The 27,692-nt window shown below is 33.9% G+C and overlaps 2 protein-coding genes across 2 annotated transcripts in view; one reads left to right on the plus strand and one right to left on the minus strand.

The window, feature by feature from the left end:
• The window catches only part of LOC105359527 (uncharacterized), a 31,128-nt gene extending 12,988 nt beyond the window's left edge, over positions 1–18,140 (minus strand). Inside the window, exons 1-3 of the mRNA XM_011496139.1 lie at positions 17,867–18,140; positions 14,452–15,051; positions 10,843–11,313 (exon numbers count right to left, since the gene is read on the minus strand). Of these exons, the coding sequence (XP_011494441.1) occupies positions 10,843–11,313; positions 14,452–15,051; positions 17,867–18,001 (1,206 nt within the window). The 5' untranslated portion in view covers positions 18,002–18,140. The remainder of the gene's footprint in view (positions 1–10,842; positions 11,314–14,451; positions 15,052–17,866) is intronic.
• Positions 18,141–23,982: 5,842 nt separating this feature from the next.
• On the plus strand, positions 23,983–26,952 carry Tfb1 (transcription factor B1). The gene is made up of 8 exons (XM_011495901.1): positions 23,983–24,118; positions 24,343–24,570; positions 24,662–24,863; positions 24,951–25,107; positions 25,195–25,737; positions 25,914–26,244; positions 26,329–26,504; positions 26,640–26,952. Exons 2-8 carry the CDS (start codon positions 24,417–24,419, stop codon positions 26,763–26,765), a joined length of 1,689 nt encoding a protein of 562 aa, XP_011494203.1. The 5' UTR covers positions 23,983–24,118; positions 24,343–24,416; the 3' UTR covers positions 26,766–26,952.
• Positions 26,953–27,692: the final 740 nt, after the last annotated feature.

Raw genomic sequence — 27,692 nt, forward strand, 5'->3', positions numbered from 1 at the left:
AGCGGTTTTAATAGAACGAGAATTCCTGTGGCCTTCGAGAGATACGAAAACAAGCGGAATGCTATTCTAATGGCCTGCTTGAACAATCTATTTTTAAAGTTCTTTTATTTGGCGAACATTTCCGCATATAAATTACGGATGAGTGGCACAATTATAGCGTACTTGTAATAAATAATTGAATTTAATCGTGGTTGTTAAAATAATTATTCGACATTTTATTGTGGACAAAAAGGTAACAAAAATTTCGCGTATTTGATCGATTCGTTAAAGTTAAACGGAATGAAGCGTTGGTTAAAACAAACTCGACTGTAGTATAAATATTACTAAAATAGGTTTGATGAACAAGTTACGACAAATATGCATTCCTGAAATTTACTTGGGCAAATAAAGATAATATTACAATTCAATTGTATTTAATTATTTGGACATGTAATTAACTTTTATATTTAAATATTCTAATCAGCCATTATCGCCATTAATTATTATTTTTATCTTAATTCAAAAAAAAGAAAATAAAAATAAAAAACATTCGTTTAATTATTTTTGAAAATCGCACTAATATCATAATAAGTTAAATCTTAATATTGAAACGAACATTCATGATAGTAAAAATAATAATAACAACTCATTAAATGTTCTCTCCTATTATAAAAAAAACACCGCTTTGTTGTTGAAAAGTATTGCATTTCATTGAAATACCATTGAATTTAGAAAAAATAGATTAAAATAGATGATTAAATAAATATGACAAAGGATAAGACGTTAGATATAAAATCAGAATATTTGCATGATTTCTCGGGCCCCACTCTACTATTAATATACACGAATCGTGTAATCATCCGTTTCGAAACTAATTACAGCGTAATAATAATATACATAGTAATATAAAACTCTATAAAGGAAAATTATTATATACGAAAAATGTAATGAATATGTAAAATAATTGAAGATGTAACGAATGACGTTGTAGGAAGATGTTAAGATAATTTACACTTCAAAATAAAAATAACTTAAATGTCAAAATAGATGAAAAACACGTAAGGGAAATTGAGTGAGATGGAAGTTACTAAAATAGTAACTTGTAATAATAAGTTATCATCTTTAATGATCTCTGCGCACCTGAAATACAAATAATTTTTAACGTACGTATTAAATAATCTCTCGAGGCAGCTGAACATATTTTATTATGATTCATTAGATTAAATTAAACGGAAATAAACTGTACTTCCGATATTAAGTTGCGAGAAATAAATGAGCCTGAAAAGCATAGCATGGCTGATTTATTTTTTCAACTACAATGATGAAGCCATTGCTTTTCGTGGCAATTTATATTTCCCTAATAAATATCTGCAATTGATGTATAAATTAATCAGTTGTGAAGTTATTTCACTAAATATGAAACGTACCGTTCAACCTAGGCGCAAACCGTTAAGGTAAGTGATGACAATAACCAGCGTTATGCCATGCTTGTCGACTCGTTCGATTAATCGTTGATGCCGACAGCGACTTATCCTTCTGCAGGAGAATAACTTTTTTCATTATTCTCCATGAATGAGCCAAGACCGTAGCTACATAGCACGAATATGCGTATTCAAAAATATTGTGTTGATGCGCCGACGCCCACTTGCATTACATGGTAAAAATAGAAGACCGAGGACAAAATTTGCACCGACGTACAGAAATGATGCTTGTCGCGTACGAATACATGACACACGCACACGCGTACATTTGGTCGTTGTCGATGTGCGAATATTTCTCGAGAGAAAGGGAGGCTAACGTGCACAGTAATTTACAAACAAAAAAATAATAATAAATAAATAATAAGAAAGTAATGATAAGAGGCTTGTACAGAATGATTATACGGAGAGAGCTGAGAACGATGGCGACAAAGCGATTTCGGATTTTTATTATCTTTGAACGAAAGTGTTTTAGAAAGCATAATTTTAAACTTCCAAAAGAAAATTAATTTAAGGCTTTCGTTGAAGCTGTTTGGAAATTTAATATATTAGATTGATGATTCTTTTAAGAATTTACACTTCCTGTTTACAGATCTTCTTTCTTTTATACTACTTCACAAAGCATATAATCAAACAATAAAAATCACAACAAAGAAATTAAATAAAATTTGTTGTACAACTATGAAATGAACATTAGAAAAATTTACTTAGGAGCTTCATAATGCTATAGTAACTTTAATATATATTTATAGTTATATTTTAATTTCTGCTTCAAATAAACTTGATGCAATCTTCTTAGTTGAATAAGAGAAAAATAATCTGATATCATTGAAATATTATTTTGAAATTTAATTCAAGAATAGTTTGTACATACAAAATCTACAATGTATTATAACATAGTGTTCGCAAATATAAATGAATATACATTCTTAAATTCTTCAAATTCTTGGTATTATTATTAGAAAAGACAACAATTTAATTTTCAATAATTATTTATATCAATAATATTACATTATTATCAGGGTTTGCCGTACACTATTAATACTTATTACTAAAAGGTACTCTGCATTAATGAAGAATTTCGTTTATTATTATAAAAAAAAAATTTTGCCTTTATCTTCAGGATTGTATTTTTGTGTTAGTTTGTAATTATTATCTTAAAAATTTATCTTATAATATATTTACCTTGAAATTGAAGTAATTTTTATTCTAATATTCTTATCAATAAAATCTATTCAGATTCTTACACGCTTATACAATTAATTTAAAAATTTTTAATATATGTTTAAACTTTCAAATAGGAATAATAATTTTGACGTCTTCTATAGTGTAATAATAATAAGAATATAAATTATCTTTTAAAGAACCACAAGCATTTAAATAACTAGAAATTATTATAAAAATTACTTCAATTCTTATGAATCATAAAGATACAAACAATTTTGCCCGTTCATTCGAGCCTTCATACTTTAGATAGAAAATTTTTAGATTATTATAATTATTTTCCATTACGCAAATCAAAAACTTTCGTTCTAAATGACTATAAATTTTACAAAAAGCTAAATAATCACGTGAAATACGTATTGCTAATTGTTACAAGCAATAAAAAAAGTCACTTAATTTGTATAAAAAAAAATATTTCATCTTCTTAGATACAATGGCATGTTTTCTTCTAAAAGAACATTTGCCGCATTGTAATGAAATTCGTGTTTTTAATTCATGTCTTCGATAAATTAAGAAAAATAAATTTAAGTTTATTTGTTCACTGAATTTTTTTTAAAAGAGCCATAATTCAAATTATTCTTTTTCCCTCAATTTTACAACTACTTTCTTGATTATTTAAAAAATAAGCGATTAATTCAATATTAATTAGAAAGTATTCTGTAATTTCGTGAACAGCACTAACAACAGGATTAACAGAATAGTTTAATAAATAAGTATCGAAAATTTCCCTTCCTCTCCTATTAATGACAAGAGATCTAAGCTCAAAATAAAAAAAACACACACACATCCATACATGCTTGTACAGAATTCATTAAAAATGCTGAAAACAATCGAAATATTGAGAAAATTATTTTAAAAATTTTATTAAAATCTTGTAATATTCTTAAACCTGCATTGCATCTCAATCCGATCTATTTAATTGAGCAAATAAATAATCATATACTCTCCATTTTACAAGAGCTCCAATCCGATGGGGGAATATCAAAGAATGAGTCTGGTCACTTGCAATAAAGTAAATTCCATAGTTTACCGATCACAAAGTCATAAGAATATAAATTATAACAGATCCCTGACCTAGATGGTACTCGATCTATCCTTGTCGGCCTTAAAGCCCTGTGAAAGGCGATAACGAAGAGCCCACCCGGTGCACGAATAAACCGAGGTCCCCCGAGGGTGAGAAAGAAGCCGCTACGCCTGCTTTGGGGCCCAACCTATGCGCACATTCTTCGCGAATACCTGAACAACTTGCGTGACCGAGACCCCTTTCAATGGAGCTCCTGTGGAGAATGTGTGGCTTGCTTCTTGTCTCTTGTCACTTGCGGAATTTTCCTTCGATCTCTATGATTTGGTCGATTTATCGACGATTTGTAACCAACGTCTGTCCTACCAGAACATTACCGGTCGCCCCTTATTGTTCATCTTATAAAACGATTATGATTATTATAGGCTTAAAAATTTCATAACTCAGTACTCACACAATAATAAACTACAAACATTATGGATGAATACATTGTAGCATTGTCGTCATTTTCTTCGTTTGCATTTTTAAAAGCTTGTCCTCCTTTTGTCCAATAATTACATGGATTTACAATTTTCTATTCGTTACTTCTCTAAATTGGACCTATACCGTTTATTACAAATACATATTTTTAAACAACGACGAATATAAATAATAAATTTTTTATTTTTAAAAAATTACTATTAATAAGTATACAGTTTTAATGTGTAAATCTTGTAATGATATATTGGCACATATAAATATATTTACGCGCAAAAAGCATTACCTACGTATGTCAACAATAACAGTATTAATAAAGTAAAATAAAACATTGGTTATTTTAAAGAAAGACTGCTCGACGGTCAAGATCTTAAGAATAAAAATATTTTAAATAGAAAGTTCAATTTTAGGTTAGCAATTTTATCAAAAAATAAAGATATCCTAAGTATCGCCCTCATAGTCGATAAATATTTTTTAAGTTAAAACGTTAAACTATTACAATCAACATAGTTACAATGATCCCTAAGCCCATTAACAATATGTCATTAAATTAATTTTTTCATTAAGGAATATTTATTTCATGAAGCAATACAAAAAGTTTAAATCGAATGCACAAAAGGCTTTTCATGATTGACAAGAGAATCTCAATTCCCATGCCAAGCTATTTTATTATCCAATTAAAGACATCGTACAATTCTTCTTCTAAAAGCAGCCAAAAAAAAAACAAAAAAACAAAACAAAAAATGTATTGCTCATGTAAATTGGCATATGATGATAAAAACCTTTAATGAAGATAATTTCCACTGCTCGCAAATATATTTATCAATAATATTAACTTGAAAATTGCGGCAATAGTTTATAATAAAATGAAAATAAGGTACCGAGCTAACGTACTAGTGAATATGCACGTAATGTGTGCGAAGAACGATCACACGAATAATCAAAAGAAAGTCGAACGGCTACGTATGCAGACGATAGGCCTATATATTATCGGACAGTCACCATGGAAATGGCTTCGATCCCCGCGACTATTTCAAGGCCGTCACCCTTCGTACACATATTTACCGGCCTCTGTCTCTCTTTATATATATATATATATACACACACATTTCTATCTTTCTCTGCGTCTCTATACAGGATTCGTTCGACCCTCCCAGGTCTCCTTGCCTCCTTCACCGAAGATGTCGCTAGAGAGTCGACAGCCACTGCGTTATCGACATTATGAACTCGCGTGGAACAAGAAGATTGGATTTGCAATCAAAGTCATCAACTGGAAGATAATCAATATCAATACCGACGAATACGATTGCTTGATCGAAAATTTAAGCAGTCAATCCTACGATCAATTTAAGCCCTACTTGAGAGGTTTCGAGCTTCCTCACTGTGATTATACTTTGCCTGTATTTTAATCCTTGCAGATTACCTGCACGACTTTTCTTTTTCATTAAATAGAAAATTCTCGTACACAAATATAATTTTCCTTCCTGTATTGGCTAATATAGACAATTTATAGAGAAATATTATGTTATGCTGGAAGACGTTATTTATAATGGATTAAAGTTTATTAACATTTGTAGTTTTCAGTTTGTATAAAATATTCAATGACTGTATTAGGTGTTATTTTTCAGGAAATAAAGCTTGTCCAACGATTTTCTCGTTGTTACTTATTCATTAGTTCGGGTATCATTTAATTTCAGTTTCTTTTCCTTTTCTAAAATTGTTTCTTCTAAATATTATATTGTCGTTGATATAAAATTGCAATAATCGATGGAAATAAAGCAATTATTATTGCTAAAAAATAAAAAAAAAATTGTAAGAAAATACTGTAGATAAAGAAACATTTATTTATCGATAATATTCTCTAATATCACCGAAAAAGATTGCAAAATCAATTGGTATTTCCATTATATTTGCATTTATATAAAGATCAAGTATTACGTGTTACTACTTACTAGTAAAACAGTAAACTACTGCATGCGTTAATTTCACTGTCTTGAACCACTTAGAAAGATTATTTAACTACTCGATGCGCTAATATTTTGAGATGTAATTGAGATACTGATAAATTTCTATTAGCTAACGGTTCCTTTATGACTCCAACATTCTCTCGTCTATATATACAAATGCATACGTAAAAGTTCTTATCTGTATGAAAGTGATATTTGGTTAAATTAAATATTGTATTTCGTAACGGTGTTTATTTAATGAAAACTCTATAGTCTAGCTTACTGTTATCTTATAAGCAACAATTATTTAGGAAATCATTGTTGCATTAATGATGGATTCTAATGTTGAAACTTAAGATTTTGCGAAAATGTACAGTTCATTTCAAAACGAATAAACTGTATTTACGATTAGAGAAACGATATTATATCGAAATTATTTTTAAAAAAAAATCTATAATATGCATATTAAGCATTTATTAAAACAATATTCACTTAATTCAGCTACAAATTTATTAGGAAAGAAGATACTGCAGAAGATATTAATGTCTGGAAATTCAACTTTCCAACAATTCCCAGAAACATGGTTGCAATTATCCTAGCTAAATGGACTAGGAATTTCAGGTTCTTTTATGTAGCATTAATTTATCTGAGTATTTTTAAGTTTTAATGCAAAGTACTGATAATGATATTCAATTCAAGCGCTCAAGCTCGTCAAGTATTCTAAATTATGAATGAAATTTTTGTACCTTATAATTTGAGAGTGATCATCGTTTACATGAAAGAAAGAAGGAAGGCAATACATTGTTAAACAATGTTTGAACTAATTGAAAAAAAAATCATCAACAATATTCAATAAGGTAAATTTTTTGAATTTATATCCTATATTTATATTCTATAGAATATCCTCTTAAATATCTATTTTTTTTAAATTACTTCTTTTCTCTCGTCCTTCCAATCAACGAAAGTTCATTAACTTCAACACCTTTCATACTCGTACTTTTAATACCTTCGACATTCATTTAATCTATAAAATATATCAATCGGCATACAATTCGCGCAAGAATTAAGATTTCGCGTAATGTGCAAAAAGAATAGCCTTACCCCACCTTATGGGAATGGAGCGAAAAGGCCGTTCTTTCTTCGATTCCCCTTTTCTCTTTGGAAATAATAATTTATCCTGGCAGTCGTCCAAGAATTCGGTTAAGCGCCCTCCTCTCGAGGCCGCATTTTTCGCGAACCTCATATTATCTCGTTCTCCCCCCTACCCCACTCTCTCTCACTCTCTCTCTCTCTCTCTCGCCTGCCTCCTTCTTGACCCGCCTCCTCTTCTTCGCTTAAACTTGCGAACGAAAGCGTGCCAATGCGAGAAATGCGATATCACCTAGCCTTTATTTCATTTCTTCTTTTCCTTTTTTCTTTTTGCGAATCCCGCAAAAATTGAGCTTGTGAGGTACGGTAACGAGCGATAAGCAGTTCGTTTTCTTTTCTTACTTTTATTTTTAACCGAAATATGTTGAGAATGCACTTATTTGCACCGACACTCGAGTTAAGGAGATGATCGACTAAAAGGACGGAACAAAATAATCCAAACCATCAATTTTATGCTGTTTGCAAATTGGGTTTTATAATACACCATAAACAACTGGTCATTGGATGTTGGGGCTAATTCTATAAAGTAACATCAAATTTGAATTACATTTTGTTTTTGTTTGACTTGGAGTCGTCACATTTTTCCTCTTTTCTTTTTTTTCTTTTCAGTTATAACGAATTCCCAATACAAAAAATCAAATATTTCGAAACAATCGAATCAGCAATAATAGAATAAATGAATAATTGATATCGATAACTATAAGCTGTTCGTGACGAAAGAACGGCAATGAGTATAGAAAACATAACATCCGACATTAAAGAGACGCGTATATTAAAAGTGTCCATGTGCGCGTACGTATTCATGCGAGCACGAAATTTTGCAATCACACACTCGTCCTTAATCGCAAAAAGTGCACTTGGTCGTGCAGTTCGTCTCTCCTGCATACGGCATGTACGGGCGCGAGTCTCCGGTTTTATAAAATTTACGACCTCGCAGAGTCCTCCCTAACAAAATATACATGCCACATTCGAAAAAGTGCGCCTTCTTCCCTTGAACTATGAGACAATTGCCGAGCAGTGTGACGTTCTCCATTTGATGCATATTTGACATAGTTGGGCGAGCATGTGCCACGACAACGCCTCTGGATATTAATCATTCGCGCGCGTCAAGCGCACGATTCGTAACCGGCTATTATTCGAAAATTTCACAAAGTAAGATCTTTGGTCCCGACGTAATCGCTGCGTTAAGGCAGCCGCGCGAGTGAGTCGTTACTCCCGTCAAGGATGCAGTGAAAAACTACGCATAATAATAGCGCGGATTCTTCCGCGGAAATCACGCTTTATTTTATTCAATCATTATTCAATCCTACATTTAGTTATGCGAATTTGCGAATATTATCGAGTTTACAGGGAACGGAGTATTACAGTCTGTCAGGTGTTTTTTTTTCGCCCGATAGACCGAAAACTAATAGTTTCTTGTAAAAATTCTTAGCTTGAATGAGTAACCAACAATAGAAGAGATAACATCGTTAAATTATTAGCCAAGGAAAATGATAATTAAATAGGTCAACGGTAGATTAAGACTTTTAATTACTAATAAATAAAAATTCCATATATGCTTATGATAATAAATATAACTTTTATAATATACAATGGCACAGATTTCTAAACTTTAGGAGCTCTGACAGTGAAGGGGCATTTCAGCAAATCATTAACCCTCATCAATAAATAACCCACTAACGACATACTTCCTCCCACAAAATGTATTTTCTAAACAATAAGATGCAATTTCGAATGATGGTTTTATGCAGCCGCCGCCGCCGCCGATTAATTACAAAATTGATATATGCGTCAGAAAGTTGAAGCAGGAGCCATACCAGCATCCCATTCCTTATCAATCACGATGTCCCACACAGTCGACCAGATGCGATAACAACCGAGAAAAGCCCCGCTTTTCCCATAACTCAGTCGTCACAATGATCGCTCGTAATGAAAATTTTCAGCGCATTGCGCAACCGAGCGTCTGCCCGCGGGTCCTCAGCCTCACACCGATACACGCGGACTTGCGGATTCCTCGCGCCTTTCACCGCTCTTAACCCCCCTCCTCTTCACCCACTCCCATTACCCCGACGAGATGAGCTATGCGACCACTGCGGTCACTCCGGACGATTCTCTAATCCCGAGGAGCGAGTAAGGAAATCTAGCCGATCCTCGGGACGTAGAGATGCCGAACCCCTCATGGATATACGCATAAAAACGTGTTTGTTTTATACTAAAGCTTGTTAAAAGAGAGAAAAAAATATAATTTTAGGACGAGTCGAATAGTTTACGATTTGCTTTTACTCGCGATGCTATATTCAAATGACTTGGAGTCGTGCCCAATTACTTTTACTCAAACCTTATATAGAAAATTATGGATTGTTACTATTAATGAAAAAGCATTTCAGAATTAAAATCTTCCTTAGCTCCGAATGCTCTAATCATACTATTTATTTATAATTATTTTTTGTATATTTTCTAATAATATTTACTCAGCGCGCATGGACGAATATAAATTATAGTATGAGTTTTGAAAAGGTAAATTAAACTCGATAAAAATTATTTTACGAAACATGACTTCATCTTAATATACGAATTAATATTATGAAGAAAAAAAAGTACTGTAATTTTCTAAAAATATTACGTACAATGTATTTTATTCTAAAAGTATTGAAATTTTAATCGACTTTATATATGAAGTAATTAATCGCCCATTAATCTAATGTATCTTAAATATTTTATCAAATATTGTAATACTGTATTAATATTTATCAATATTAAACAACTTTTTCTCATAAGGCTATACGTTATTATAATTATAACAATTAACTCAATAAGTTTTTAAAATAAATAAATGTAATTATTAGTAGTGTTGTGCCATATTATTTAAAAGTCTCATATTCATATCGATCAATGTTTAAAAGCAAAGACACCATTATCAATTATATGTACATTTTATTAAATACCTATGCAATATTCTGTAGACTTTTCACCACTACAAACCCCTTTTATGCAGCAAAAATCGCTATTACCTAATACCCCTGAACCTCTACAAAGTTCACAAAATTGTTACGTAATTTGGGTTCAATGCACGAACGACAATAGCAAAGTCATTTTATGCATTTCCCTTATATAAAACTTTTTTTTTTTTTTTTTTTTTTTTTTTTTTTTTTTTTTTTTTATAATTAACAATGAAAAATAGCTAAAAGGGCTCGTTTTATGGACAATAATTGCACAACACTATGAATCATCCATTCACATTAGCAGTTAATCTACATGAACGCTAATCCAAGTCTTATTATAGGCTTGTCTAAAAATACATGATTATCTTTTTTTCTTCTTCTAATTACGGCCCTCGCAAAAACACCTCCACGATTTCTCTCTTCCTTCTATTATAAGACTTGATATGAATTTCGACTCTATCATTAAATTTCATGTAACTACTAGCAATAACATAATCGATAAACTTTTACCAGCAACCTGCCCTGGATAGCAAACTTTTAATAAAAAAATTATGGATAATAATGGAACCAGTGAAAACCTTGTGAATTGGTAAACGTCAAATAATATAGTACAAAATATCACGAACCTTGACGGTGACGCTACCCGCGGAACCCTTGATAAGATCGATGATCTCCTCCCTAGACTTGTCATCGACATTGATTCCGTTCACTTCTATGAGCCGGTCACCGGGCAATAGGCCCGTGTCATTTACGTTCTGCACCAGTGCTCCTGGCTCGGCGAATATCACCGACCGCATATGCGTTATACCACATATCGAACGTTCCACGACCACTGCTCTCCTCAAAGAGAACCCAAAGTCAGACCTCGGAAGCGGCTGCCGTTGTATGACGAGCATCCGGGGCTCCGGTAGCTCTAGGGGCACGATCTCTGGCAGACTGAGATCGAGAACCCCCTGGTCCTCAAAGGAACCGGAGCTGCGCCAGCGAGAAAATCCCTGGGATTCGCCAACTGGCGACAAGCTGAACGGCGGAGTCGCAAAGCTGGAGTTGGTTGTGTCTGTGAGGGAGTCAGCCGAGGGGCTCGCACTCGTCATTACCTGAAACATGCAAATATGTTGATCAGTATCATGATTATAAGAACTCAGGCAACAAGTGTCACCAATCTTAAAGGCAAAACAGAAAGTCCGCGTATCAACTCGGTCGTACAACCAAATACCCTGTAATGTATAGACACACGAACGACTGTTTGTTCGTTGGCTTTCACTTGTGCGCAACGTTTGGGAAAAAGTTCTGCGAGAAATTCCCCGCGTTTGCTAGTCCCGAATGCAAAATTAAAATTCACGGCATCCCGAAAGCTCAATTATACGGTTTGAATATTTATATTTTTCCCAATATATTTCAAAATTTTATAAAACTCTAACCATTATAATTAACATTATAATCAATAAAACTGAAAACTAAAGCTTATACTTTTGCTTTTTCTTTGGTAGTACTGCACACCCACCCGCCATATTAAATAATTTGTCAAAAATTATTATTGTTGCATGGAGTGTGTGCTCTACTTACAAATTTATTATTCCAAATATAAAACTGGAAAATTAAGTCTAACCTAACGAAGGTAAATTTAAATCAATATTATCTCATTTTTATAAATATCTGAAAAATTATATAGCTATAAAAGAAAATAATTTATTAATAATTTATGTGGATGAAGCTTAAATCACAAGTTCATTTATAAAGGAACTTACAAAATTTCTACGATTTTCAGATACACTTCGACCGAGTACTTAAGTTGACACTTGCAAACTATATCGCAATTTATTAGATTTACATTATTTAGTACTCGTCAGTTAATGATACCAATATTTTACACCACACAGAGTAAAACGTTCCAATGACATATTCAACAACATGCAAATTACACTTCGTGTAGAGTTCTACCTTAAAACGATAATTTAAGTCTATAGATTATATGGCATTTTGTATAAATTTTAATGATGTGATAAATTTAAAATTAAATGAAACCAAGAGCCTAACTGTAAAATTAAAAATATAATTTTCTTTGGTTTTAAACTATACAAAAATAATATGTTAATATAATTCTACATCATTGTGTAATGAAAATCTTTCTATTCCCATATAATAACGAACAACGATCTATTATTATTATTATTATTGTTACTGTTGTTGTTATCATTATTATTATTGTTACTGTTTTTGTTATTATTATTATTGTTATTGCTAGTCTTGTTGTTCTTGCTATTATTGTAGCTTTTATTTTCTTTAATTAAGAAACAAAAATTCCAATAAAATGAGTCTAGAAATTTCAATAAGAAAAATTATTATTTCTCATTTGACTTTTCTAATACCGATCTATTATTACTACTGCTCTTAATTAGAAAAAATAAACTATTTCAAAAAATATTTATACAACAAGCTGTTATTATTATTCCTATAATATAATCAACAATGATGTATTATAATACGAAAAGAAATATCGAATTCTTAAAATTATGTTATCGACTGATTTCCAGTTTCCTTGAACGACTAAAATATTATTAGTTCTCTGCATCCTTTATATTTCATTCTATTTTAGATTAATCTTTATACTGAACACGTAAGCAATAAAAATTAACAATCTACACTACCTAATACTAATAAACAAATATTAGTATTTCTTTTGAAAAATAATTAACTTTATCTAATATAACATTTCTAAATATCGCATTATTCGAATAGCTCAAAAACTTGAAATTAATGCTTGACTAATTATAACATAAAGTCCGTGGTTATCATAAGTATTATAAAATGTCATCGTACAGTTAGATTAATTTTCATTTTTCTCACATTAAAGAAGTAAAATTATGTAGAAATCGCTTGCGATTCTTAAACGCACGTTAAAACCTTCTATTTTCATCTCTATATTATTAGTTATAAAATGACTATTATATGTATATAAATATATATATATATATATATATACTATATGCGTGCATACATGCACGTGTATTTTGTTTTATTGTTTTATATTTTTTAACTTTTGTTAAGATAAGCATTTAAAACTTGATCATTTACAAAAAAAAAACTTCTCGTCACTTTAATAAAATGTTGTATATTAACTATTAAAAATTAATTAATTTGTACGTAATGAACTTCGTATAATTAATTAAATAAAACATTCTTAGATGGGATTAAAAAAATTTTCATCTCATATTATAATTATTAAAACAGATATTTCATAGTACTATATGATTGAGAGAGCTCGATATATATTTCTAAATCAAATATTCATTTGATTATCCAAGATTAATTATTTTAATTACATATGGAGGATAAAATAATGTTCATAAGTGAAAAAAATTTACAAACGAAATGTACGTTCTTCTAAAAATCTGAGCTCTAATTGCTAGATGCTTTCTCAGAATTTCTAAAGGACAAGAACTACGTGTGTTTTGTTTAAAATAAATATAGTTTTTTTTTCTATTGTTCTAGTAAATATTTCAAAGTAAAGATGATAAATATGAACAAATATTGTTTTCTTATAAATTCATTATTCATTTCTGCCTAACAATAAAATTCTACGATAGAATTTGTTATTGATAATATAACTAGTAATTTATTACTACACATATATATATATATATATATATATATATATATATATATATATATGTATAAATTAAAAAAATTTTTAAAAAATTTGATTAATTGCAAATTATGGTAATAATCGATTTTAACATTAGAAACCTGGAATCTATTGAATACATTTAACACATGAAATAATGTATTATTAATATTACTCTATATGTCTAAAACTACAAGTCTATGTAATTTGTACGATAAAAATTTTATGAAAACAAATCGATATAGATTTCAAAGGATACGTAAACACGATATAATGAAATTAATAAAAATGCGAGAAAAAATTTCCCTCCTTGAAGGATAATTACATAATAATGGGGAAAACTTTACACGCTTTAAATTTCATTTTCTCTCAATAACCCTAAAACCAAAGGGTTTAACGAAAAATTTTACATAATATGTAAATTAGTCTTTCTTATTTAGACCAGCATATTAAATTATCCGGAAACATGTAATTTATAAACACGACAACTGCTCAATAATTCATTCATTAAGCAATAAAAATTTCTCTGTATCAGTATTATAAATTTATTTATAAATCTATCGATATGCATTTATAAAACTTGTTGGATGATAATGAAAAATCAACTTACATGTAGAAGCTTAGAATCCTGCTGACCAGAGTTACCGAATTGATGATGCGACTGTTGCGGACTCTGTTGCACCTGATACGTTTCTTCCTCGCTGTATATCAGTTGCAAATCATCTCTTCCTTGCCTTTGCTGCAAGGGTAGATTTTGATAAGCTATGACTTCGTTTTGCAAGGTATTTCGCACAAGAAGATTATTCGCCTCGTGGTGGTTGTCTTGATTAGAGCCATTTTGAAAGATCATCGACGAGGGCGTGGAGGTAGGCGACACCAGGACATCCGAGCTATTATTCGAGGACGAGCCGGCGTTCAATCGAGGCCCCTTAAGTATTCCGCGCTTCGGTGGCTTCGGGGGCAGCGGTGGCAAGTTCTTTCCCCCCGCAGAATTCGTAAGTGATGTCAAGGATGCTTCGGACGAATCGCTCTGGGTGAGGCCCTCGGGGGTGCGGCCCACCCCAGAGTTGGCATTAACGATACTCTGGGCATCGTCAAGAACGTCGCGATCTAGTTGGGCGAAAAACGACGCACTGTAGTCAGCGGTGATGCCGCTTGGCAATTTTTCCTTCTCTTTGCGGCGACCTCGAATCTTTAATGACCTTCGCATCTAAAAGAAAAACAAAAGCTGTAAAGACTGTTTCGCTGCTTTGCTTTACTTCTAGGAGGAAAGTTTTTATTTTGAAGGTTATTGAGTGATGTGTCAACAAAGGGTGACTTTTTTTTTATTCTTCTAAACGAAACGAACCCTATTAATATCAACTAATTCGTGGGTTAAAAGCCAATATTAATTAACGTGATGTTAAATTAATTTTTTCAAAAATAAAATCCATCCATAAGCGATAAATGCACATTTAATTATGCCCTAACTTATGAGAAAAAAAATATCGAAACAATAACTATAGAAATATTGAAATATCTAGATTGTAAACGAATGCATCGCAAATATTTTCATAAACGTTACTATTCTTATTTCGTTCGGTAGAATCGAATAACACAGACTTTTTCTAAATACCTTTAATACCTACTTACTAATCAATAAAAGACTACGTAAAGAGTATTTACAATTCTATAAAGTTAAAATTTCAGCACCAATAGAGTTGTAAAACGACAATTTACTGAAATTTACATCCATTTGTAATACTGTACGCATTAAAAACGAAACAATAAAAAATTAAAAATTAAAAATTAAACCAACATTAAAATTACACGATAGATTATTAATTGGTTTTTAACGATATTGCAATTTTATAATTTCTCGGTTTCGTTCTTCTACAATGTCTGTCAAGTTTATTTCATTGTAAATCGAATGAGAAAGTAAATATTTGTGTACGTTGCAACCTATATTATTAGGTGAATTTAATTTTATACTTTCTTAAATTCGATAAAAAAAATTGTCCAACTTTTTATAATTTATGGTTAAAGATTTTTGTTGCAAAGCATCTAACTGTCCTTGGTTATAAATTTGAAAATGCGTTGGTTTATCGACAGTGATTGAAAATATCATCGATCAATAACAGCTTTTCAACTTCAAGTAATATTTTTTTAATTATATGGACAATTGTGAACATCGAATTTCATTGACAATATATAATTATCTGAATTAGAATATTTAACAATATATTTTATTTTATATAAGAAACATATACTCTTTGAACTTTCTGTGTATGTTAGGTAGCGCGTAGCATACATAAATAAAATGATTATATCATTGAAAGTTTGGCATACTTAACTACTATTAAACTATTTCAAGGCAATTTATTTTTCAAAAATTTCTATTAACACTTGTTTAAATTACTTAGGATATAATTAATGCTTCCCCTTTAACGTCGGCATTTCTTTTTTCATTTTTGTTTTATTTTATTTTTTGTTTCGAATTACATTAATGTACCGTTAACAAAAGCTAAATACGAGAAAGAACACATTTAATTAGAGAATTCAAGTGAATCGCAAATGAAATGAGATCTCAAATCGAGTTGTTTTTACTATACAAACCTAAATGAGTCAGAAATGATCCTAGGAAGTGATGTAAGAAAAAAAAATTCATCAAAAGGAAGCAAAGAAATGATGAAATGTCGAGTCCACGCATGAGAACAAGAATATAAAAAATGGAATAATACAGATATAATGTACAGAAAGAAAAAAGAACTATAAAGGGGACTTTTATCTAGATTACTATTATGTCTCATATGATTTCGTGGTCTCGGAATATATAAATAATAGTGTAAACACGTCAGAACCTATAACTAAGATTCAACCAATTTTGTTGTTTTTTTTGCTAATTCATAGATCATGTTGCGATTGCATTCTTAAGTAATTTTTAATTTTATGTTCTATTTATATAATTTATTAGAGTAAAGCAATCATAGATGTATATCTCATAACTTTTGTGTGTTTTATACGATTATCGTATTCGTACACCATAAATGTAATTATTAAAACCTACTGCATTTAGTAGTATACTCCACAAATTAATACGAGCATTTATTATTTAGATTGCAAATACGACATATAGTTATGAGATTAATATTTAAACTATAATTTTAATATAACTGTCTTCACATTTCTTGAAAATTATAATTTCGTTTAACGAACTTTTCATCATTTATGAAAATAGTTACAGCGATGTGATTTAAAATGATTAAAAATACAAAAATATAAAATTATTATTTCAATAATTACAAATAAGTATATATGAACGTTTTAAATATTGCTGAATTCAATTGTTTTTTTTTTTTTTTATTATTATTAATTTCATATCTCTCATGGTTGAGAATGGTTTCGAGCGTAAAGACATTGCAAATTAGCAGCTTGAAGGCTTTGCTCGAAATTTCGATATTTTCAGCGAATTGTTAACAGTGGATGGTAGAATAATGAATCGGAACAATCAACGTAATTGTGAAATTTGATTATGCGGACTCAGTTTCGTAACTTTCATTATATATGAATTATGAGCACCGCGGCATTTTTACGTTCGACTATTAAAATAATAAATGAAATATAGAATAAAATGCATTTTTTTTATATTTTTTTTTTAATACAACAAGTATTTTCGTGTAAAGTGTTGTTTAGCTAATCCTTATAATCCTCCATTGAAAATCGAAATTTATTATCTCAAATTTTTAATTGTTTTGTCACACGATGGAATAGTTTCATTTAAAATATTTGTTAAATTCGTCCTTTCAAGCAGTATAGCCTTGAGTTAACGTATCATATAATTGAGAAACGGTCGTAATATTAATCGGAAGTGTATTTGTCCGCTAATCCGAAAAGACGTAGAATGCCGGCTCTGCTACTTATAAGCAGTTATTAAAAAAAATCAGAACGACAGTCTAATGACAGCATCATGAAGAAATTCCAATCCAGCAAAATGCCCTAAAAGCAAGCTTTAGAAAATGAAGATAAAAGAGTCGATGTGTCCTTACCTCGTCCAATCTGAGCAGCTCCTCGGCGGACATGCTACCCCTGTCCCTCTTCTTAACGTCCTTCTTCTCCCTCTTCTCCCTCTTTCTCTTATCCTTCTCTTCCTTCTCCGTCGCCTTCTTCATAAAATTAAACATCTTCTCAACCTCTTTCGCGAAACATGCACACTCACGGGAACAAGCAGCGCTTTATCTTGCCTCTCGGTTCTCTTCCTCCTCTCTTCTGTTTGTACTCTATTCTCGGTCACTGGTCGTTGATAACTCAACAGTAACAGCAGCAGCAACAGCAGTAGTACCTGAGCACCGGCGGCGAGACTCGAGGCCTCATCCTCGCACTCTCCCACCCTGACGACGGCGATACCTCGTGGGCATCTAATCGTGGGACGACTTCGCGGGGGACTCGTCGCCGGTCGCCAACATTCTTTCGGTCATCGTGACACACGAACGACGCTGAGCTCAACAGATTTTACGATGACGGTGGCGATGTGACTGAGTTTCCGCGCGCGCCTGTGTGTGTATGTGTTTTTTGCCAAGGACGTAAGCTCAGGAATTCCGCGGATTTAATCGAAAATGTTGACGAGCGCTTCCTCGAGTTGAATTTCGCTAGGAAGGCTTTCCGCTGGATCTACATGACGGAAGAAAAAAAACAAAAAATAAAAAAAAAATAATTCTTTTATTTTACTTAATGTGCTTCGAGAGGGGTTTATTTGTTGGGCATACAAAGAATATAGTAAGTGCTTGACGTATCGATTAGATGTCACAGAATCTTATGAAATTAAGATCATATTCTAAATGTACATTTGAATAAATTTCGACTTACTTTTAGGCCTAATATATTACAAAAAAAAAAATAAAATAAAAAAAAATAAAAAAAATACCACATCGAATATCTAATGCTGTCGAATTGAATATTATTATTTAATTAAAAAATTGCTTCTAATAAATAACTTTTAGAAATGTTTGGTAAAGCCTTTACCTAGGCTCATGAGTAATTGTAAGAATTTACAAACAAACGAGTTTTAGAATAGTTTCATAAAGCCAATAGTTTGCCACAAACAAGAATGTATAAAATATTTCCAGTTAAAACTTAATTATTTAATATTAATGAGAATTAATTAATTAACCGTTAAAAATTGGTAACAATAATGATGCACCAGAATTCATTTAAACCATCGAAGGCTACATTTTTTTTGTTCTTTCTTTATTCGTTTAACTTTTGTGTTTAATAAAATAAACTGCCGTGTATTATTATAGTGTTTGAATTCGGTTTGTAAACATTATTTTTCACGTTTAATTTTAATAACGCGCAATAAATATTTTTATCGTATATATTGACATGGATGTATTTTGAAACTTAATGCAATAAAATAACAATTAAACATCATACATAAGCAAAATAATATAAAATGAATAGTATTAGCTTAACGATTTTGTAACTGCCTTTATTTATAAGACAACTAACTCCTGACATTAAGCTAAATGTTATTAATTGAAAGCTGTAATCTTCTTCGCATCAAGTTTTATAGAATTTAATCGTAAGCTCTTGAAAGAAACTCTACTTAAAACTCTATTAACAGAAATAAAGAACATATCGATTTTAATGTACTAGGCAGCAATAAATTTAAACACTAAAAGATAAACGACTATATTATAATTCGATGGAACTTGAACTACGAATATTTGTTTGAAAAGTACTTTAAGCAGTACTTAAATATGCCAGTAAATTTTAAATACATTTTTTGATACCACATAGTGGAGCTATTGAAAATAAAACCTTAGTACGTCTGTGGCTTTATATAATCGATCGAAATTCTTTAAAAATGTATTTTGAAACTTTAAAGGAATGAAAAGGACGCAAATGATGAATGATTCTATAATAATTTTTTTTCTTTTAAATAACTTTTATGGTACTATAAATTTAAGAAAATCAAGCCGAAGGTCTAATCACTAAATATTATTTAAATAATTTTCTTATTAAGCTTTAATGCACTTGCTGTATTAGTTTGGAAAATTACTACCAATAATTTATGTGCATTTGTTAGTCTATTCAATTGTCACCGAAAAAGCTGGAAAATGTTTTAAATTTAAATAGTATGCGATCGATTGATTAACATTTTAATAGTAACCTTGAATCAGTTATAATTCGCACAGTATTTACTATTCACCGCACGAATACACGAATATTAATGCATAACTTCATTCCCATCTATAAAGAAAGTTGTGTTGTTGCATGAAATATTGCTGCTACGATTACTAAACTAGATACAATAAACATAAAAAGCAATAAAAAAAAATTGGTCCTAATTTTTATGTAACAATAATTTTTTCTTTAAACAAATTTATCAATGAATTATAATCGTAATTGCCCATCGATACGTCTAGCTGTACAATAATTTTTATATAATCATAAAGATATCCTCGTTATCTATCCTTGTATATCGTTGTTTTACATTGTTGCTGATTTTATACAATTTAATTATATGCCGTGTAAACTACCTGTAACATTTGTTACAATGGTATAATGTTAGTTTAACGATTAACTAATCCAAATGTGTCATACGATGTTATCCAAATGCTAACTAATTGTGCCTTAAAGTGGCTTGTTTAAAATAATCTATATAACAGTAATATAATATTTAAAATTGAGACCCGACCAATATATCATATAATAAAACAATGTCACTCGTCAAGATTGTTTCGCGTACATAATTTGTCACCGTGTTTATAGTGTATATCGTAACCAAAAGTAATAATCCTTGAAGTAACAACCTTTCGAGCTTCAATAACCATAATATTGCAAAATGAATTACTCGCTTGAAATCCAGAAATGTTCATTGACATGCGGAAAACTTCCCTACGCCGCCATTGAAAACAACAAAACTTTGAAAACTGCAGAAGATATCAATTGCCAGAAATGCCACACTTGCGAATATTTCTACTACACGTTACACGAACACTTGTGCTATTATTATTATTATCATCATCATCATCGTCATCATCATCATCATCATCATCATCATGTATATTGATATTGTTGTTGTTGATGTTGTTGTCGGTGTTGTTGTTGTTGTTGTTATTGTTTATTAGTTTATCGTGCAAGGATGAAAGTTGACAGCAGCGAGCAGCGACGAATGAAACGAAGCCATCAAATGCTCTCTCTATGCGGTAACGTTGCAAGTATATTAATTTATTTATGATTTCACGAAAGAAAGTACACCGAATCTAGGATTTACAGCCTCCCAACCCAACCTCCCCAAGAGCAGCAAAACATCAAAATAAAGGCATTTCGCTATAATTTCGAAAGATATACTCTTCTTTCAAAGCCAGCGTATTTCCAGGCTCATTTGCGCAGCTTACCACCCCAGCAAGCTGGCAAGCAATGGCAAAAAAGAAACAAAATATAAGAAAAAGGAAAGAAGAAAGATGTACTTGCGGAAGCGCGCGCGCTCTTCCAAGAATCACGTACGGTATCAAAACAAAAAAACAAAACACTAAAAAGATGTTAGAAAGGAAGCTCGTAAATCCGAATACGTCCGATTTCCGTATCGAGAAACCAGCTTCGTTCTCGAGCTAACATAACCTTGCCCACTGTACACACATTCCTAACAATGCACCGTTCGTTGCTTCGTACGTACGTACATTCGTTCGTTCGTTCGTTCGTTCGTTCGTTCGGTCTCTAGGTTTGTCGGTTTGTCGTTCTGTCAGTCTATTGATCTATCGGTCTGTCGGTCTGTTCATCTATTGATCTATTAATCTGTCGGTCGGTCCGTCGATCTGTCGGTTGGTCGATCGGCCGGTCTGACGGTGGGACGGTAGGACGGTGGGTCGGTCGGTCGGTTGGTTGGTTGGTTGGTTGGTCGGTCGGTCGGTCGGTCGGTCGGTCGGTCGGTCGGTCGGTCGGTCGGTCGGTCGGACGGTCGGTCGGACGGTCGGTCGGTCGGTTGGTTGGTTGGTTGGTTGGTGGCTGACTCTAGCTGACTCGCTAGTTAGCTCGCTCGTTCGTTCACTCATTCGTTCACTCATTCACTCCTTCCCTCGTTCACTCGCTCGCTCCCGGCCAAGCATCTCCTCGAGTAGGCTCCGCGAGCTCGAAGCTCAGGTCTAATCATCCCCGACGGGCACAATTCCAAACGGGCGCGCGAAACATCCGCCGTTCGTCACACTCGACGACAGTCGTCGTCGCTTCGAGTAAACCTGGCCTACCTCGGGCACCCACGCGTAGCATAAGCCAGCGCTGCGCGTACACCTGGCAGAAGAGAACAGCGATAGCGACAGCGGTGACGGTGGCGGTGGCGGTGGCGGTGAAGGTGGCGGTGGCGGTGGCGGTGGCGGCAGCGACAGCCAAGGCTGAGGCTGAGACTGAGGTTGTGGCTACGGCTGAGGCTGCGACTGCGGCGTCGGCGGCAAAGCAACGAGGAGACGAAGCACGGGCCGCTGGCGACGATGAGCTCGAGGACCGCGGCGCACTCACCCGGGATACGTGCTGTCGTCGGCGCACGGGCCCTCTCCCTCTTTATTTACGTGAGGTGTGTCGTCGTCGTTGTCGTAGGCACTGCGCTCGGTCAACACCCGCCCGAGATAATCAACTCATCGATACGAACGCACGACGTGCTGCGCACCGACGGCGACTGTCATGGCAGCCGGGCTGCACCGCAGGCCTCGCGCACCGATTCCCCACCCCCCTTCTCTCGCCCTTTCGCTCTCGCTCTCTCTCTCTCTCTCTCTCACGCCCCTCCCGCCACGACCCGCGATATTGCGCACCGGGTACGCGCTCTTTTGCCGCCCCACCAGCCGGAGCTCGGTCTCTCTCTCGCCCTACCGTCTCGCTCGCGTCGACGGCGAGACGCGCGACCTCTCGCTCGGACTAATGGCAGCGATGCGGGCGACCGCGCGACCTGAGGCTCGGACGAGAACTACGGGGCCGGGGATTGGACGCCTGGTGCGGTGGAGGCGCCGAAGCGGTCGAAGGGGCCGACGAGGGAGAGCCTCGTTGTCCCGGCGTAGGCCGGAGGCGAGCCGACGGACTTGTTGATTGTGCGAGCCAGCGGTCGGTCGACTGCTCGGGGGCTTCTTCTGGTAAGTATCGCCGGGTCGCGCGGCTCTAGTAGCCGCTTAACTTGATGTACTGGATGAAGCTCGCGCGGTCGATGGTCGGCGGCGAGTCGTCGTCGAGATTGGAAAGTCGACTCTTACCTCCTTGTCTTCAAAATTGAGCTTTCTATTGCTTGAACTTGCGCACGCACTTGTGTTGCGGCAACGAAGATTTACGATGTTGACGTGATGTCTCGATTGGCCGTGGGTGCCGTTACGGGGATTGCGGAGGGAGGAGCTGAAGTTCTCGAAATTATGAATTTACCAGCGTCCAATAGCCAATAGGCATGTTGAACTATTGGCATAATCGATGCTGCTTTTTATAGGAAAATTGGCGACTTATTGGCAAGTGGACGAATGATTCATCGTTCGGCGATAATTGTAGGACGGGGACGCGTTGGGGGATAATTTGCGCTCGATAATGTAAATGAAAAAGTGGCGATCGCTTTGGATTGGAAAGCCATTGCTGCCGAGCGCCTGTTTATTTATTTGAAATTCCATGGGTAGTATGGATGACGAAGGGACGGGTGGGTTGTTGGAGCAGGAGGGGTGATGCGTTAGGAGAGAAAGACCAGCGGCAAATAATTGGATGGGAAAGGAAAGGATAAGGTTAAAAAATTCCTTCGAATTACTTGTAGAAGTTTTACTTGGTCGCGAGCGTTGTTTTGATTATGGTAAGATTGGAGTTGATAGAGCGCGTCGTTATGCTTTGGCATTGGCGACGGATAGGGTGGATAAGGTGAGGCGCGCTTTTGCTCGGCTCGTTTGGTCGCGGATGAAAATTAAAGGAAGCAAACAAGGGGATTGAGCAAGTAAAGTGAGGTGTAGATATAACGGGTTAACGTAGAGGCTGTTAATGCTGGTTAACGTAGATGGGAGAGTTTTTTGAAAAGTCCTGGGGAACGGTAATGGAAGCCAAGTGGCAAGATGGCGTCGTGATAGAGCTTCGACTCTACGGAGCGATGGCCATTATTTCGTAGAGGGCGATATTCGCTGCAGCGTGAAGAGGAGCGATTGGCAGTATGCGTGCGGCATGCGCATAACCGCACATGAGGATACAAAGTTTAATGGAGTGGTGGCGGAGTTCTGTTGATGGCGCTCGTGTATCATCTACCGGCTACCAAGGCTGAGACCAATGTACTATGATCTAAAGTAAAGATAAAGGTAATGGTTTGATAAATCTTAATGTTGAATATAATTTGGCACTTGAGAGGCTTGGGTGTGTTGAGGGCGAGGAGGCGCGGCGTCGAGGCAGGAGCCGCTTGTGAATTTAAAAATTCGGGCAAGCCTATGTATTATTATAAATAAGTTGCTTTTATTGTGGGATTTGTGTTTTAGAGTCGGATTGGCAAATTGTCATATTGACGATGGTGCTAATTTTGTTAAAGGTACACTTGGCGACCCATGTGATTTCTAAGCTCGAGCTTTTCCAAGTAGCGAGAGTCATTGACGCCTTGACAAAATGACCACATCGTCGGAAGATGTTTTAATGCAAGTGGGACAAGTTCGTTACAAAAAAGGGGATGGAACGTTATATATTATGAACGAGAGAATAGCATGGATGCTTGATAATAAAGATACCGTTTCAGTAAGTCACAAATATGCGGATATAAAATGTGAGTGGCGTGTCAGGTCTTATGCAATCGTATGCTTATCAATTGTGGAGCTGTAGAGAGATTAATTAATCGTTAAAACGAATGTTTTTAGTGCAGAAAATCTCGCCCGAAGGGAAGTCTAAAATCCAGTTGCAAGTTGTACTTCACGATGGTCAGTCGTCGACGTTCCACTTTGTAAATAGAAATGGGCAAGAAGCACAAATTCAAGATAGAGACGAGGTTAAAGAACTGCTGCAGCAGCTATTGCCAAAATTCAAGAGAAAAGTTAATAAGGAGCTGGAGGAGAAAAATAGGTAAATTGCAAAATTGCTTGTATCGATGGATCCAAAATAACGTTTATGTACTTGGCGCTAACACTTGCCTCGATATTTTCTATCAAGGATGCTGCAAGAGAATCCGACTCTACTTCAGCTTTATCGGGATTTGGTAATAACACAAGTGATAACGTCGGAAGAATTTTGGGCCCAGCATGCAGCGCAGTATACGCAGGCCAAATTGGCCCCGCGTCAAGAAATTGGTGTAAATAGTGCCTTTCTAGTATGTATTAAAATTCCAATTGTAAATTTAAAGCCAGAGTCATTGAGTGATATTTGGCATTTAAGCTTATTTTTACCTGTACTTTAGGCTGATATCAAACCACAAACTGACGGCTGCAATGGACTCAAGTATAATTTAACGGTGGATATAATAGAATGTATATTCAAAACATATCCAGCTGTGAAAAAGAAACATCAAGAATACGTGCCTCACAAGATGTCTGAATCTGATTTTTGGACCAAATTCTTTCAATCACACTATTTTCATCGAGATCGTATCAATGTAGGGACCAAGGATCTATTTACCGAATGTGCCAAGATCGATGATCAGGAGTTGAAAAAGGACATTCAAGCGGGAATCGACGATCCCATGGTGGACATAACTGGTTTCGATAATGTGTACTTGGATGAGATGTACGATAGTGGAACTGGCAAATCTGACAAATCGTCCGGCAACATTGTTCATCAAAGTATGATCAAAAGATTCAATCAACATAGCATAATGGTTATGAAAGCCAATGCTACCCATTTGGCAGCACTGCAAACTCAGCCACAATCTAATGGCTCGGCAATACCAAATAAAAATTCTACCATTAGTCGATCCGTAATTGATTCTCCAAAGTCCAAAAAGGTAAATTAAACTATTATTTTTTGTTATTTATTTAGCCTTGATTATATATATATATATATATATATATATATATATATGAATTTTGTTTTCGTTTTTTTTATTTTCATGATTATTATCGTTATCATATTTATCATATTTATTGTCATAATTAACTATACTCTTTGATTTGTATGTAGCAACGTATACAAGATAAGTTAGTATACGAAGACCTTGATACTAAGTACGATATGCATTCGAATACTGGGCCACCATTAGTATTAACGCAAGTAGATAGGTATTTACACGGGCCGGTCCCAAATATAGAAAATAATCATGATTCAACGGTAGAACACGTCAAGACCATTGCAAGTCAATTAATGAAGGAAACGAATAAATGGTCCCATACGGCTTACTTATCTCGACAACCATCCACCGCTTTAGTGAGTCCTGCTGCATCTGTATCAGCACTCGGAGAACTGACTCCCGGTGGTTCGCTAATGAAAGGATTTCGCGAAGATAGTCTTGGTCGTAGGTGTTATTATTTTATTACGCAAGATTCTACAATATTAACGCATTTGCATTATTACGAAAATTGAATTCTTCTTTTGGCAGAATTAATACCCAAGGAGTTGGAAAAAGAACTTGCCAGTGTTTACGTTTGTACGTGTGAATTGTTGAAACATTTTTGGAGAAGCTTTCCACCAACAACACCTCAGCTCGAAGAGAAAGTTACGAGAATGCACTCGGCACTACGTAATTTTCATTCGGTTAAACTGAAGCCGTTTGAGGTAGAAATGTTCTAGTAAATTTTTCATTTTGAAAATCATTACAAATTATCATTGTTTGCATGCATGTAAGAAATGTTACCACTTAAACAGTATCACTCGTTAAATATTTCATTGTTTCATATTGTAATATTACAGGACCGTCTGCAAAGAGAATTTTCAGCTATTAGTCAACATCTCACGAGTCATCTAAATCAATTATTAAACGCTGCGTATAGAAAATTTTCTCTTTGGCAACAACGAAGAGCTGGACAATTGAGGTAGCCTGTAGCCTTAAAGATCAATCATAATAAATCAAGATTTCTTATGTATAGATGAAAATTCTCATACAAAATACAATTGAAGAAATATTTGCCACTTAACAATTACATGTTCCCAAACATAGACTATTATGAATGAAATTTCTTATTATAAATAATGATTTTCGAGTCATTTGTCGGTTATATTATAATATAAGTTCGATATCTAAACTTTATACATCAATCGCAGTTAAAATTCAAATCAAAGAAGAAAAAAAAAGGAATAATTACGCGAATGCATCGATAGTCGTGAGAACACGAGCGTGCAAATACATTTGCAAATGTTTTTGAAAGAACTTTTGAAATATCTAAATGTAATAAGCACTTCGATGGCTTGAAATTTACTGTTCACGTAATTTTAATTAATTTATTCAATCTGCAATGCAATGAAATTTGTATACGCAAAGGAACATTCGCTATACAGTATAAATTCTAATCCCAAAATTAAATCTACATATTATCAAAATACAATCGTCGAAACATTAATATTATGCTTAATATGTTTTAATTTGTTCTTTAATAATTAATTAAATAATATAATAATAACAAAGTACAAGTTATAATGAATTATTTACTACAATTATTTATTAAAATGTTAATTTTGTATAAATGGTCCTAATATTTATTTCAAAATACTTTTGTATATATTCACTGATAGTTTAAAATTGATGTATATGAATGCTATCTAAAAAATATATCTATAACTTATGAAATATATAATTAAAAATTAATTGATAATGAACGCACTGGCGCGCGCCTGCGCGCTTGTGTGCGCGTATGCGTGAGAACGTGTGTACGTATGCGCTGGCGCGCGCATATTAAATTATGTCAAAATTACACTGAAAAATACACTTGATTTAATCTTGTAGAGAACGTCACCTGCATAAAAGTA

This window comes from Ceratosolen solmsi, unplaced genomic scaffold (genome assembly GCF_000503995.2).
Source record: "Ceratosolen solmsi marchali unplaced genomic scaffold, CerSol_1.0 scaffold11, whole genome shotgun sequence".
NCBI classification, from domain to species: Eukaryota; Metazoa; Arthropoda; class Insecta; order Hymenoptera; family Agaonidae; genus Ceratosolen; species Ceratosolen solmsi.

What these genes read in the sequence shown, in the direction of transcription:
- Tfb1 (XM_011495901.1), top strand. Translation starts at nt 24,417, where the DNA reads ATGACCACATCGTCGGAAGATGTTTTAATGCAAGTGGGACAAGTTCGT. An exon ending in CAAATATGCGGATATAAAAT is followed by an intron (nt 24,571 to 24,661) that starts GTGAGTGGCGTG and finishes GAATGTTTTTAG; the next exon opens with TGCAGAAAATCTCGCCCGAA. An exon ending in TCGCGAAGATAGTCTTGGTC is followed by an intron (nt 26,245 to 26,328) that starts GTAGGTGTTATT and finishes TTCTTTTGGCAG; the next exon opens with AATTAATACCCAAGGAGTTG.